Source organism: Podarcis filfolensis (genome assembly GCF_964270895.1).
Source record: "Podarcis filfolensis genome assembly, chromosome: 6".
In the NCBI taxonomy this organism is placed as follows: domain Eukaryota; kingdom Metazoa; phylum Chordata; class Lepidosauria; order Squamata; family Lacertidae; genus Podarcis; species Podarcis filfolensis.
Window position 1 is genome coordinate 63910925 of NC_139609.1, and position 15347 is coordinate 63926271.

General features: G+C 42.1%; 1 protein-coding gene across 2 annotated transcripts in view; it reads left to right on the forward strand.

Moving 5' to 3' along the window:
* CTTNBP2NL (CTTNBP2 N-terminal like) overlaps nucleotides 1-15132 on the forward strand; it is a 31532-nt gene extending 16400 nt beyond the window's left edge. For both annotated transcript variants that reach the window (XM_083617437.1, XM_083617436.1), the window contains exons 3-5: nucleotides 9040-9270; nucleotides 10654-10761; nucleotides 11593-15132. In XM_083617437.1, coding sequence (XP_083473563.1) covers nucleotides 9040-9270; nucleotides 10654-10761; nucleotides 11593-13038 — 1785 coding nt within the window. In that variant the 3' untranslated portion in view covers nucleotides 13039-15132. The remainder of the gene's footprint in view (nucleotides 1-9039; nucleotides 9271-10653; nucleotides 10762-11592) is intronic.
* Nucleotides 15133-15347: the final 215 nt, after the last annotated feature.

Here is a 15347-nt window from a genome sequence, read left to right on the forward strand (position 1 = left end):
AGAAATACTGATAGTAACTAAACATTTTTATTTATTTTTTATAATTTTTATTGAATTTTCAAATTGTAACAACAATTTTTCCACAAAAATTGAACAATTAATTGAACAATTTATATATCCATTTCCTTCCCCCCTCTTTGGACCCATTGGTAGGTTTTGACTAAACTTTCACAACTATATAAGAAGAGAAACCAGCAGGGTATAGAATTTGTTTAATAAATCAATACGGAAATACGGGGGCAACTGAACATTTTTTAATAGATCTAGAGGATGTGTAGTAGATCAGGAGGAAACATTCTGTTAAGCCCTTGTAAAAAGACCATCCAATAAATGTTAAAAACCCTGTGGGAAGTATTCTCCAAAGGCAGTATGGAAATAAGAATTAAAGTGTCTTCTTTTCAAAGTATTGCAGTGAACAACTCTTAATTCGATACAGTGGTACCTCTAGTTATGAACCTAATACGTTCCAGAGGTCTGTTGTTAACCTGAAACTGTTCTTAACCAGAGGCGTGCTTTCGCTAATGGGGCCTCTTGCTGCTGTTGCATCACCGGCACACAATTTCTGTTCTCATCCTGGGGCAAAGTTCTCAACTCAAGGTAACTCTTCCAGGTTAGCGGAGTTTGTAACCTGAAGTGTTTGTAACCTGAGGCGTTTGTAACTCGAGGTATCACTGTACTAGCAAAGTGCCCTGTACTCAGTGGCATCTTTCCATATCTGTGTTCTTGCTCCTTGCCCTGCTCATTACTGCAGCTGCTACTTGCCCATGCCTCCATCGAGTCCTTTTTCCTTCACTCGGGAAACAGTGTTGGCGCTGATGCTGGAGGTCTAAGCAGTTCTCTTCTCTCAGGAAAATGTTCTCTAGAGTAAATAATGCAAGTGTTCAAGGCAACTGCCTTTGTCTCTTTAGCTATTTTCCTTTTTGCAAGCAAACTTAATAATGGCTCATTACTCTCATTCAGACTCAACAAGTTTGTCAGTGCTGACTTCCCTATCAGTGTGGCGGCAAGGAAATGGGAAGTTTTCACTTTGGTTTTAGATTAACTACTACTTGCCATATCTTCCAAATCTGAACAAACTGGTTTTCTTGCAGGCATTTTGATCTCTACATGGCAATATAATGGAAAATACTATAATTGACCAGTAATTTTAAAAATGCATAATCGTTCTTTCTTTAAAAAAAATAATCCTCTCAAATGAGTCAACGTCTCATGATCTGTCTGTTTCCTGTTTTCCTAATCTCATCAGGCTTTAAAGATTTGTCCTCCCGGATAAATTACTCCATATTGGAGAAAGAACTGTCTTTTAGGATTTCCTGCTTTGTGGTTGTAGTTTTTTAAAACCCATGAATTGAACAGTTTTTTGAAGTAAACAATTGTTCCATTTCTGGAGAAATATAAAATTGAACACACATACAAACAGTTATTTCTACTTCCCACTCGTTCCAGAAGAGTGGCTATTCACAAGTCTATTTTATATATTGGTATTTTGAGATTGCTTTAATCTAAGGTTGCTTTAAAGGCTTCTGTGAAAACATAGCTATGGTTTTCTTCTTGAGAAAAATACATTCTTTGGTCCCTGTCCAAAACGCTTACAAACTGGGAAGTCTCTTCATTTCTTCAGAATCTCAGTGAAAATGTTTTCTTACATATTTATTTAAATTCTATTACATATCCCACCTTTGAGGCTACCAGGGAATCCAAGGTTGTGTGATTGTGGTTTTCAGGCAATCACTTCAGGAAGGTGGTGACCTCATGAGCTTTCAGACCATATCCTGGAACACGCTTAAATCATTCCTTACTAATAGTGGCTCATTCTGTTTTAACAAGTGAAATAGATCCAGCAACAAAATGTTACAGATTGTAAAGGGGACATTATTGCCTTCTATACAAATAGCTTGCTTTTCCTGTAGTTTTAACTGCTGTATGTTGTTGCACAGAGACTCAGCAGAGCTGTTGCTTTATAGAGCTACTGTTTAAAATTAAAGTCTTTATTGAAGTTGAAAGGGCTACTTTACTTAACTTGGTATGGCTTCAACATGTGTTTGTGTTCATGGAGACCCCCAGATGTGCAAGCATAGCCATCATTTAATGCAGCTACGGTATTAGTGTTGCAGGAGACAGGATCACTTTGCCACAAGAACTACTACACTGGTCAACAACAAATTTGTTGTCTGCATTTTTTCAGATGATTTAGGATGAATCTGATGCACTGAATCCAAAAATCACATTGGTTTTGCTCAATCAGGTCAAGTTTTTGAGCTATGGCCACAGGTTTTTTTTTTACGTTTTTGTTCACATGTACGCTTGTGTGGAGCATTTTAGAAGAAGTTGGTGGGGGTAAAATGCCATAGTCGAATAATTGTTTTGATTGGAAATGATTATTTTAATGACAAAATGTATTCAGGTCCGATAGTTCTGGGTGATTATGTCAAAAAGGGACCAGTTTGAAGTCATAAAACCTCAAAATCTTCCATAAATTGGTGCGGCAAAGCATAAAGTTATTTTGGTATTAAACTTGGTGACCAGGATAAAACTTGGGCGTCACACATGGTGTGCAAGGCATGCACCGAGACTCTACATGGGTGGACCAATGGCAAGAGGAGTCTGAACTTTGGAATCCCCGTGGTTTGGAGGGAGCCGACAAACCATGTCACTGACTGCTACTTCTGCGCTGTTGATGTGACTGGGATCAACAGAAAGAACCGGAGCAGCCTCAAGTATCCTGATCTTCAATCAGCGTGTCGTCCTGTAGCTCATTGTGATGAAATTCCAGTGCCTATCTTCAGAAAACTTCCTGACATTAGTGACGAAGATGCCTCCAGTGTTGAAGGACATGAAGAAGAAGAAGTGGTTCTTGAAGATGATGCTCCACATCCATTTTCCCAAAAGCAGTTGAATGATCTAGTTTGTGACCTCAGCTTGTCAAAGGACTCTGTCGAACTGTTGGCATCCAGATTGAAGGAAAAAACCTCCTCTCTGACAGTGCTCGCATCAGCTTCTTCCGCAACAGGCATCAAGAGTACCTCCGTTTTTTCTCGGAAGAGAAGGACTTGGTGTACTGTGCAGATATTGCGCAGCTTCTGCTTAAGCTTGGAGTGCCACAGTACGAACCCAAAGATTGGAGACTGTTCATTAACAGCAGCAAGCGATTACTGAAATGTGTTCTGCTACACAACGGCAACCAGTTTGCCTCTATACCCCTGGCTCACTCGAGTACACTGAAGGAGAACTATGAAGCAGTGAAGTATGTGCTGGAGAAAATTGGTTATGATCAGCATAAGTGGTTTATTTGTGTTGACCTGAAGATGGTGAACTTTTTGTTGGGACAACAGTCTGGCTTCACCAAGTACCCATGTTTTCTGTGCATGTGGGATAGTAGGGACCTTGCTCAGCATTACACAAAGGACTGACCTGTGCGGGAGGAATTTGTGCCTTGCAGAAAAAGGAACGTCATCAACGACCCTCTGGTGGACAGAGACAGAATACTCTTCCCACCGCTGCACATCAAGCTCGGCTTAATCAAGCAGTTCACCAAGGCTCTGGACAAGGATGGTGACTGCTTCACTTACTTGTGCCAGGCTTTTCCAGGATTGACCATGGAGAAGTTGAAAGCTGGCATCTTTGACGGTCCTCAGATCTGTCAGCTCATCAGAGATCCAGAGTTCGGAAAGTCAATGAACGAAGTGGAACTGGAAGCGTGAAAGGCATTTGTTCTGGTAGTGGGGAACTTTCTTGGCAACAATAAGGCCAGAAACTACGCAGAACTTGTCAACAACATGCTGACTGCTTTCAGAAACCTGGGCTGCAACATGAGCGTCAAGATGCACTACCTATTTTCACATATGGACCGGTTTCCTGAGAACCTGGGTTCAATGAGTGACGAGCAGGGGGAGAGATTCCATCAAGACATGAGAGAGATGGAGACCAGGTATCAGGGTCGCTGGGACGCAGTCATGATGGCTGACTACTGTTGGACTCTGAAGAGAAACCTCCCTGCTGCTGAGCATTCCAGGAGTTCCAAGAAATGGAAGTTCAAGCCCCGAAGTTTGAAAAATGGTGAAGCAACATGCAATTTACGTGTACTTACCTTTATCAATGCCCACCATTCAGTTTACAGTAATCAGTGTTTCTATAAGGTAATCAATATATGTTGTTGGAAAAACTTTTTTTTCTCTTAAAAACATATTTAGGATGATATGTGTTGACAAAAATCAGCTGATAATGCCACAAAAATGTAATCGATTTTGTCACAAGATCTGATTTTTTTTCAAATCAACATAGCACAAAAACCTGACCTGATGGAGAGAAACGGATGCCATTTCCTGATTCAGCAGTGCAAAAATACCCTAAATCAATTGTAGAAATCTAGACAACATTCAAAAAGTAAAAAATTGTTGCCCAGTGCTATATTTTTAAAATAAAACAACAACAACAACAACAACAACAACAACAACAACAACAACAACAACACATCCCATCCTATTAATCCCAAAGTGTTTTGTGAACAATAAGCAGGAACAGTTTTGCTTAAAGGAGTTGCTCTTACTATATGGTGCTGGAAGAAAAAGCATGATCCCCGCTTCCATTCTTTTTGTTGCTTTCATTCTCTGGCCAATATGACAACATGACTGCAAAACAAATGCACCTTTCTGAATATGCAGCCTCTTCTAAGATTGCAGTTCCTCTGCAAAGTACCCCATTTGTTTTTTTAAAAAATCATCTCAAGATTTTTGATGTTTCAAAAGTAGAATAGGAACCCGTTGGAAAATTTTCTCTGCAGAATGTCTTTGATAACTCCTGCCTAGAGAGGATGACAGACAGTGTTGCATTCTCAAGAAACCATGATGATAAGGATTCTAGATGTTAAAATCTGAGAATTGTTATGCTGTACTTTTAAAGTGCATTGCACTCTGGAGTAGGAAAAGAAGAAAGAGACTTTCTTCTTCTACCAGCAAGTTAATAATACAACCCCTCTTTGCATCATTGAGCCATTAATAAATATAGCTGTATTGTTCTGTGGTTCCCTTGGTGTATCTGAATCCCCTGTATATATTTCAGTATGTTGTTTGCCTATTCTTTTTCCTGTTTCCTGTTGGATGTTTACAGTAATCCTTTCCAGCCAGTGTATCTCAGATAGTGAGCTGAGACTCCCTTTCAGACTGGTCTCAGTGCCACAGCTTATCCTAGCTAAACTATGGCCTCTTGCTTGGACCAATGTCTGCACCAGAGATTCCTTGCATACTGAGTAAAGGTGGCCAAGAGGCAGAGAGGTTCATGGTGAAAGGAGGGAAGGAAGGCTTCCCTCCCCTGAGGGGAAAAGGCCAGAGGAAGCGTTTGAATGAGAGATAAAAGGTTAATATTTAATATCATCATTATCATCAAAACTGGGAATAGAAAGGAAGGAGGATAAGAGAAGACAGCTAATATGGGAGGAAAAAGTCAGTGTAAAAGAGCCAGGAAAGGAGGGTTAAAGGAACTGGTGTTGGGGTGCGGTGAAGATCCTATGCTATAAAATGAGTGTGAAAGAGGCTCCCATGCCTGCAGTTAGCAAATGTCTGTACTTAGCTTGATGGAAGCTGAGCTACGGAACTTCTTGCCATGAAGAAAACAATGTGGGAAAGAATTCAGTCATTTCAACATGGAGTAGAAAATGATACCAGTAACTGTCAGCAGATTACAGTGCCATGGTGAAAATTGAAGCCAGGCAGTATTTATTCCAGATTAGTTAATTCAGAATACTTTTGCCTCTGAGTTTAGCATCAGCTGTGGCTCTGCCCACCAGGGTTATGCACCCTTTGACAGACAGAAACATTGTCCACCCTTGGGTTTAAATTAACTGTTTTGGGAACAGGTTAGTCTGATTTTTCACAGGTCCCAGGAGCTCACCTGGAGTTTGCTTGGATAACTGCTCTTGTCTGAAGAAATAAAGGTTAAAGGGACCCCTGACCATTAGGTCCAGTTGTGACCGACTCTGGGGTTGTGGCGCTCATCTCGCTTTATTGGCCAAGGGAGCTGGCGTACAGCTTCCGGGACATGTGGCCAGCATGACTAAGCCGCTTCTGGCAAACCAGAGCAGTGCACAGAAACGCCATTTACCTTCCCGCCAGAGCGGTACCTATTTATCTACTTGCACTTTGACGTGCTTTCGAACTGCTAGGTTGGCAGGAGCAGGGACCAAGCAACGGGAGCTCACCCCATCATGGGGATTCAAACCGCCAACCTTCTGATCGGCAAGTCCTAGGCTCTGTGGTTTAACCCACAGCACCACCGTCGTCCCTGTCTGAAGAAATAGCTTTGCCCTATTCATTAGGTTTACAGTAGTCAAAACAGGTCAGGCTTGGTCAAAATGACATTGCGAGCTGCACTGGGAGGAAGCAAATGCTATTGGTTCTGTGCTGTTCGTAAGAACAGATTTTCACGAGACAAATAGTGACATGAATTAATTTTTTGGCTGCTTTTGTATAAATTAATCAGGGATTCCATGTAGGATTAATGTTTCTGCATACTTCAGTCCTCATAAAGAATATATGATGGCTCAGCAGTCTAAACTCCAGAATGGTATTAAATTTACTGAACAATTAAATTGATTGAAAATGCACCACTCTTTCATTTAGCATTTGTGTGGACTGAGATTAGGCAAGCATCATTCTGCTTCTTGAATTTCCTGGAGTATTTTTCCTCTCCGGTTACAAAAGCCATTCATGAAATGCCATGTTGTTCTGTGCTCAGTAATTCTGAATGAGTATCAGTGTTCTCATCCCAGAGTGGGAAAGCAGAGTTGTCTGTAGTTTGGAACATGTGATTCAGCTGGTAAACTGGGACTTGTTTTGTGTGTAGAGAGCTTTTATGGGTATTGAACAAGGAAAGAGATTCTGAAATAAATTTCCCAGAGCAGTCTGAAAGCAAAGTATTTCCATCAGCCTCAAGACTGAAGGCTGCTTCACTATTACTTTGTTTAACAAGAACTTTATAGACCCACACTGTGTATCTACTACAGCTAAAATGCTAGAAGTGGAACTGTTCCTTGCTCCTATGTCAAGCGTGTGCCAGTAAATGGAATGTGTGGAGCAACCTTGAGCTGAAACAATGTCAGCAGCATGGTATTGTTGAGTTAAGCTGCAACTGAAGTAAAAGACAATCCACTGATTATCTTGTATTTGGAGTTGGGAGAGCAAAAGTTGACCTGTCAAATACGCCTTGACATCAATAAGCGTTTGTGTAAGTGACACTCTACCTTTATGTTTGTGTCATCAGATAGCAGGAGTGGGACATAGCAGGAGTGGGACATTCCCTCTAGGGAAATATTGCCTATACTTATTGGCAGTATCTCTCCAGGGTTTTAACCAGGGTTTTAGCCCTACCTGCAGATATAGGGAATTAAACCAGGGATTTTCTGCATGCAAAACAAATGTTCCAATACTTAGGAACAAGGAGAAGTGGGGTGGTGGTGAGGTGGTGGTTCTGTGCACTTGTGCACAAAGCTGTTTCCTCTTCTCTCCTCCTTGTTCCCTACACTAAGCTCAAAGTGCTCAAACCCAGCTGCTCTGCCCTTTAGCTCCCTACCCCTGCCAGTCTAGAGTGTTTGCGAATAAAGAGTGAAGAAGAAACCTCCTCCCTAGCCTGTTTGTTAAGTTGTTTGAACCCTATTCACAAAGGAAACTTAATACTTTTCTGAACCAAATCCTGGAATCCTGACAAATTATCCAATCTGCTTTACTATGTTGTACTTTTTTTTTTGTAATAGATCCAAGTGAGTGTATTTGTAATCTGTAGGCCAGTGTTGGCAACAATGGAAAAGGAAGCAGCTGTATAACCAGCAACTGCCTGACCTTGATGTATTCATCAGCCACCATAAGCAAACACAAAGGGGTCATGGGGCTGTGCATGTACTTTGGTTCTTTAGTTCAAAGGGTTCCTTTTGTGTTGATCTTGGGAATTTCTTTTTTGGCACTAATTAAAATACCACAGACCTCTGCATTTTGAAACTGGGCTTCCTTTTCCTGCAAATGGTTTCCTGCAGGGAAAAGTGAGGATGTAAATTGATGGCTGTAGTTAATGATGGTCGAGATCATGGTGAGAGGAAAGGATAGTAGTCACTTTCTGCTCTTGTAATATCTTGTAATAAGATATTAATTCCAATGCCACATAGCACATTGCATTAACCCCCATGCATCCCTATCTATCCATTGTGGTCTATGTCAGAAGTACGAAGCCACCCTAAAGATTACTCAGTAAGCAGTACTTTAAAAACAACAACCCACTATTTAACCTCAACATTAAATCACCATGCCTCTTAAATGAATGAGTCCATATAAAGAAGCATGCACCCCATTAGATTAATTTATCACCACACTAACAGGTAGTGAGAACGGGTATGGAACCATTGCCATAAAGAGAGGCTGTTGCGTAGGCAAGTGCTGATCTCAGCTTCTTCACTTCCTCTTCTGAAGTGGCTCAGGAAGAGAACCCCCATGCTTTCTTTGTTTACTGCAACACTACCCTTCATAGAGCGTAGGAAGCTACCCAAATCAGGCACATTGGATCTCCAGGATTTCAGGTGGAGTTTTCTCCCAGCCCTATTGGAAGACACCAGAGATTGAACCAGAGACACCTTCCACATGCAGAGCAGATGTTCTACCACTGAGCTACAGCCTTTCCTTGGCCCCTGCTTCTTTCAAGGCTGCTTTCTTGCCTTCTCACTTCCTTCGCTTGGTATCCTCCTCTCTTCAGCCCCATTCCATCAATCCCAATGGAAGGAACCTCCCATTTCTCAGGTTCTCTTGTTGTTGTAAGTTGTTGTTGTATAGTAGTAAGGCAGTGCTGTAATAAGTAGCTCTCATGCTGTTTTCCCCCCTCCCAGGTCCTTCACAGTCACTCATTCCACTCACAACCAGCCAGTTGTGCTGGTTTTTGCACTCCTGCCTGTCCAGTATTTCATGACTCCTGTTTCCATGAGGTGACAGGATTTTATCTTGAATTTTATTTCTATTTTCCCCCTCTGGTAGCTAATAACATTAAAAACTTCATCATATGTTTCAGGCCCGGCGCAGAGATACTTTCATTGAAGAGCGCTATGGACAATACAACATTAATAATCCATTTGCGGCTCTTCAGAGAGATTTTGAAGCACTGAATGAAGAGAATCGTGATGATAAGCAGCCTGTTTGTACCAATCCCTTGTCCATCCTGAAGGTAGTGATGAAGCATTGCAAGAATATGCAAGAAAAAATGTTGTTCCAACTAGCTGCAGCAGAGAGCAGGCACAGAAAGGTGGGTTCCAAGACCTTTGTACTTTGATCAAAGGAATAAAATTCTTCCTGCTTAGCATTTGGTATTGCAGAGCAGTTTAACACTACATGTCGAACCACATTTTCTCCATCTTGATGTGACACTTTCAGTGTACGACATTCATGGTTTTGCACATTTCCCAGTCTCAGCCTTGTAGTTTAGCTGATTAAAATAGCATTGCAGTGCTAACATTCTTTTTATGAAGCTCCCAACAAGCACACTTCAATTAGTAAAGCACAAATACGTTGCTGTTTTGTTTTTTTAATTGATGCTGCTATTGGAATGTAGAAAACTTTTCAGAACTGACCAAAGTCTTGTTATCATCCAGCTTCTCCTTTCCCTGTCGTGCTGGATGTTCAGTTAACCTATTTTAGTGCTTTGACCTTAAAGTTTCTGCCCCCATAAGATGATAATTATCAATCTCTGGTTGCAATTTGATCATTGGCAGCTTCAAATCTGCAGATATGTGCTTTCCCAATAATTACAAATATCCTAGAAAAACAGCTGCTGACAATTCTGAAAGGAAGCAACCACTTCCTTTTAGAACATTAACAAACTAGAACCTCTTTTGTTCAGTTATTGCCCTGCATTTTGGTCATTTCCCCAAGTTCATAATTTAGAAAGATGCAGATCAAACTTTTCCTTCCTCTCCAAATGGTCTTGAGTTGTAGACTAGCATGCCCTATTGTATGTTAATATATCTGTCCCAATCCTATAAAAAGAGTTGTCCAAATTGATTTGATTTACACCAGTTACACAGTTTCAGAAACTCCAGAACAAGCATGGGGGCTTGGGAGAAGCAGAAGCTTACACATTTTATCTCTTTTGCCATGGTTTAAATTCTAGTTGAGGAAGACCCACAAACTTGCATGTAGAAATGCCTGTTGTGCTGAAAAATGGGAAAAGAAAAATTGAGTGCTCTCCAGTTACTGGAAGAACAATATTGGCAGCAGTTGGATCTAGTTACAGCTGACAGATACATGAGACAACATGGAGCACTCCACTGGTTCAACTGGGAATCAAGTGCTATTTGGCTCCTCTTGGTTCTACTGAGAACTTGCCCTCACTCTCTCAGACTCAATTCCACCTGGTCATGAAGTATTTTCTGTACCTGTAAAGAATTAGCATCTGAATTTGTTTGTTTTCCTGTTCCTTCTCTGTTCCGCCATGAAGTGACACTTTAGCGTTGTTCAGAATCCTTTTGCTACTAGGTAAAGGTCAAAGATTATGGATGTCTGTATTTTTGTGTGTTTTGCTTGAAATGTTGCTTTAGGCAGAAAGAGGCCTGGCCTGTACATCTGGATACATTTGTAATTGTTGCTGTATTTAAAGGTGATTGATGGTGTTCTTCTTCTGGTCTGAAAGGTAATCTTGGATCTTGAGGAAGAGAGGCGGCGGCATGCCCAAGATACTGCTGAAGGAGATGATGTCACATACATGCTGGAAAAGGAACGAGAGCGGCTCGCACAACAGGTATGCCTTCTCACTAGTTAGTCAGCTCTTGGAGAGGAATGATTAATTGCTGCTTAGCACAGAAAACATGCCTTGTATGGGTGGGGAACCTGATGGCTAGCATTGGTATTTGAGAGCTACATTCTCTACCGCCAGGGAGAGACTAGACTTACTAGAGTGAGATTTTTGTCCAGTGTGTGAAAGTGGCTTGCAGAAGCAAGAGATGTAATAATATTTGAGCATAAAAGGAAATCATGTATCTAAGAAGAGGCTTATTTCCAATGCAAATTGCAAGTCGCAGCAGGGAGACTCAAAATGGGGCTGCAATGGGAACCCCATGCCTACAGTTTGGCACTGGGACTTTCTTCCATTGCCATGCCACTAGTTTCCTCACCCACACAAGGCAAATAGTAGATGCACAATGGAACTGGTGTGTGTAAGGGTTGGGGAATGGATGGGAGAGAACATGTGGATAACCACAATTTTTTTTTTGCTCCACACTTGCACACCATAGGTATGAGACCATTGCCATGATTATGCCTGAGGGAATGTGGCTATCAGTTGGCGGGGGGTGGGGGTGGAATAAAAGGTCCCCACCCCTAATCTACATTATGTTGACTTTATACCTTATGGTTAATGTGTGTACTCCTTAATGTGGTCATTTTCTGTGCACACATTGAGCTGGGAGTGCAGACTGCTCATGAAACTTAATTTTTATCTACAGTGATCCTTATATCCATCCATTCACTAACTGATATGACTGCCTTTGAGAATCTTTGTGTGTACGGAGTGTGTGCGAAACTATTTTTTACTTACTTCCCCCTCTGAGCTTCTTTACCTTCCTTTCTATAGCTGGAATTTGAGAAGTCGCAGGCGAAGAAGTTTGAGAGAGAGCAGAAGAAGCTATTGGACCAGTTGGAGGAGGAGCATGACCGCCAGCAGCAGCTTTCTGCCATGCTTGTGTTGGAGTGCAAGAAAGCCACAGCCAAAGCCGCAGAGGAAGGACAGAAGCTTGGGGAGCTGAGGCTGAAGCTAGCTGAGGAAAGAAGCAAAGTAAGCCACTTGGAGGGAGAGCTAGCAGCCCAGAAGAAGAGAGGCTTGCAAATGGAGGCGCGAGTGGAGAAGCAGCTGTCCGAGTTTGACACTGAACGGGAGCAGCTGAGAGCCAAGCTGGATCGGGAAGAGAATCGCACCAAGGCCCTGAAGGAAGAAGTAGAGAATCTGAAGACAACTCTAAAAGAATTAGAGGCCTCATATGAAGCTGGGAGAGGCAAAGCAGAGCACACGCCACCAAAGGTCTCAAAGGCGTCCACAGCAACTGCCACAGAGGGCTCAAGTAGGTCAGTCACTTGCCAGACAGAAAGCCCCTGGACAGAGAGCCTCAGCCAGGGAAGTACAATTCGACGGGCAGCTATGTTATCGCCTGTCTCTGCCACTGCTTCCCACTCTTATACCAAGGCAAATGGGCACTGTGATGCTCATGTACAAGCAAGTAAGGAGCCAGCTCTGCCCAAGGATGAGCCGATTGGACCAGCAGCTGAGAGGGCCACAGAAATTAGCAGCTCCCCAGTGAGAACAGTTTCCCTTTCACCTTCAACCCCACCAGTCCCTTCCAGTGGGATATTCTTTTCTCTGAGCAACACAGCTTCTTCATCTCTGACACCCTCCCCATGTTCCTCCCCAGTGATGACTAAACGTTTGGTTGGAGCATCAGTCAGCAGCCCCAGCTACCAATCTTCATACCAAGTGGGGATCAACCAGCGCTTCCATGCAGCACGTCACAAATTCCAATCCCAATCTGATCAAGATCACCAGCCAAGCGGTCTCCAAAGCCCTCCATCTAGGGATCTGTCACCCACCCTGGTGGATAATTCTGCCGCAAAGCAGATTGCCCGTAATACAGTCACTCAGGTTCTCTCCAGGTTCACCAGCCAGCAGGGTCCCATCAAGCCAGTTTCTCCCAACAGCTCCCCCTTTGGCACAGACTACCGAAGCCTGGCCACTCCCCTGAGCCCCAAAAGTGAGTGTGGCCCAGGCAAGGTCTCTGGCCCATTGAGTCCACTGTCACCTGGAATTAAATCACCAACCATACCCAGAGGAGAAAGAGGGAACCCTCCACCAATTCCTCCCAAGAAACCTGGACTGACTCCTTCTCCAGCCAGTCCCACTCCACCAACTAAAACCTCCTCTCAGGCATCTTCTCTGGGTTCTCCTATGGACTTGGCAAGTAGCTGTTCAAGCAATCCTGTTGTAGCCAATGGGAAAGAAATTGAGATCTTATTGCCAACCAGTAGCTAGCTTCCAAAAGTGTTGCATTCCAAGTGTTTGCCATTCCTGGAGCTGAAACAGCTGCTACACTGTCTTATCCACTTTATGTTATTTATTATTTGGCTAGTAACAAGATCTATTTGTATAGCACGTTTAGTGTACTTTTCCTTTTGATTTATAGTATATAGAAAATAATACAACTTGTGTACAAACCTTTAAGCACTAGATCTTTGAGGTGTCTTAACGGCAGCAGGCACATCGAACGAACAGAGAAGCAGTTGATTTCCTGTGCTGGGAGCTGACCAGTGGACTATGACAATGAAGCAGTTGCTTTTAAATTATGCAGCAAAATACACTCCATGCAAACTTCCATTCCAGACAGACATTTCCTAAGAAGTGCCTGAGCTTAAGCTGCACTGCAGCCATGCATGTGTTTCTCTGCAAAACCAGAAGTGATTGTCCAATTGAAGCAAGCACAGATTCCTCTCTGAATCATGAATGTTGAAATAACCACTGTCCTTAATCCTTTCCAGTAGTTCTGTTATCAGCAGAAATGAAATGTTCCAGAGGCCGGCCAATTGTTTCCCTCTTAGGAATCAAGTCAGTTAATGTCGCTGCATTGTCAGGCACATTTGGCCTTAATAGGGAGCTTTGTACACCCTGAGCTTTTTCTATGTGACCATGTAAACATAAAATAAAAGGGGAGGGGGGCTTTAAGCAATTTTCCCCCAGTCAAGTACTCGTTTCTTTTTCTATGTAGAGAGAGAAAATAGGTGAGATTAAATCTGGAAGTGTTCCACTAGATTTTAAAAAATATTTTTCACATATTTTGCTGTTTTGTATGTAGAACCTCTGAGAGCAGAATCTTCTGTGATAATGATCTTAAAATTACTTGAAATGAGAAGTGGTTAGTCAGTTCTATGTATGTTTTAGCACTGGAAAGATAGGGATCCGTGCTAGATGATTCAAAGCAATAACATTGGGTTGTATCCAGCTAAGTTTTTCTCAAAGTAAACCCATGGAAATTAATGATGCTTGCAAAAGTCATCCCTCCCTGGGAAGAGTATAGCATTTTCAAAAGTTGTGTGTGCTGCAAGGAGAAAAGGAAATTTCTCCGTCATCTACACAAACACAAACTATTTCTTTTTCTCTCAAGATCCTCAGGGAGCCAGAAACATTGTGTGGTGCTGGTGACTTGCAGTTCTTGCTCTGCCCACCAGCCGCTCTGGTCACACTGACATCTGGACCTCTGCAAAGGTCCCTCCCTGGTGGGGAGGTTGTCTTCTCCTGCACCGGACACGAGGTCTTGATGCTGCTTCAAGACTCCACTATCTCCTACTCTAAACTTTATTTCTAAGCTATATTGAAGTATTTTAGCAAAGTGACTGATATTTCTGAGACTAGGAGGCCATACCACTTGACTATATACCTCTTAAATTTTGATCAGAGTACCGTAATTTCAGTTGGCTGCCCCTACACTAACAGTACTCCAGAATGTCTTATAGACAACTAGGAAAGCACACAAACAGTTCATTTGTGCAGTGCAAGTTTCTGAATATGGTCTGTGCAGCTGCATACTGGGTGAATGGTTTCTTATTGGTATCTCTGTGAATCATGAACTATAAGGGTATTGTAGCAGCCCCTAAAATCTTTCCTTGGAATTAGACTAACTTGTATCTTGATATGATAGAGATTTATAGATAATAATATTATTAGGAAAATGCACAGAGTATTGTAGTCTACAGTGGATGGTGGGAAGGGAGAAGGCAAGAGGAGATTTATATTTTTGCCAGTAGTCTGTCTTCAGAGATTAAGCTAAACACAACTATTAAAATGTTCCCATCTAATCCAGTAAGACATCTAGTGTTAGTATTGTAGGTTTTCTATAGACCTGAGTGTATGCAGGAAAAAAACAACATGTTTATTCTTCTCAGAATCCTGTATCGCTGGAGAAGTTCCTGGATAATAATGATGATAATATATTTTAATGAAGTCAAAACTGCATAATCTAGTATTATCATTAACACTGGTATATTTGTAAAGTCAAATGTATGAAGCACAGTCTTTTTACCATTTTTATAACTGGCAGCATTAAACACCTCAAACGTTCACACTATCAACAAAGGGTTATGTGATGGGATGGTGAGCTGCTTGTGCGTAAAATCCTGATCCCTCAGAGTTTGGCTAAGTCCCCAAACCTCTGTCTGTGATGGAGCTCCTTAAGCATGGCTCCATCAATCGCTCGTTGAATCGGACAGTGGGCGTTTACGGAACTTCTTCCAGCATAAAAGCTCCTTAACGGAAACGCGTCTTCTGGACTCTCGGCGTGACAGTTTCCG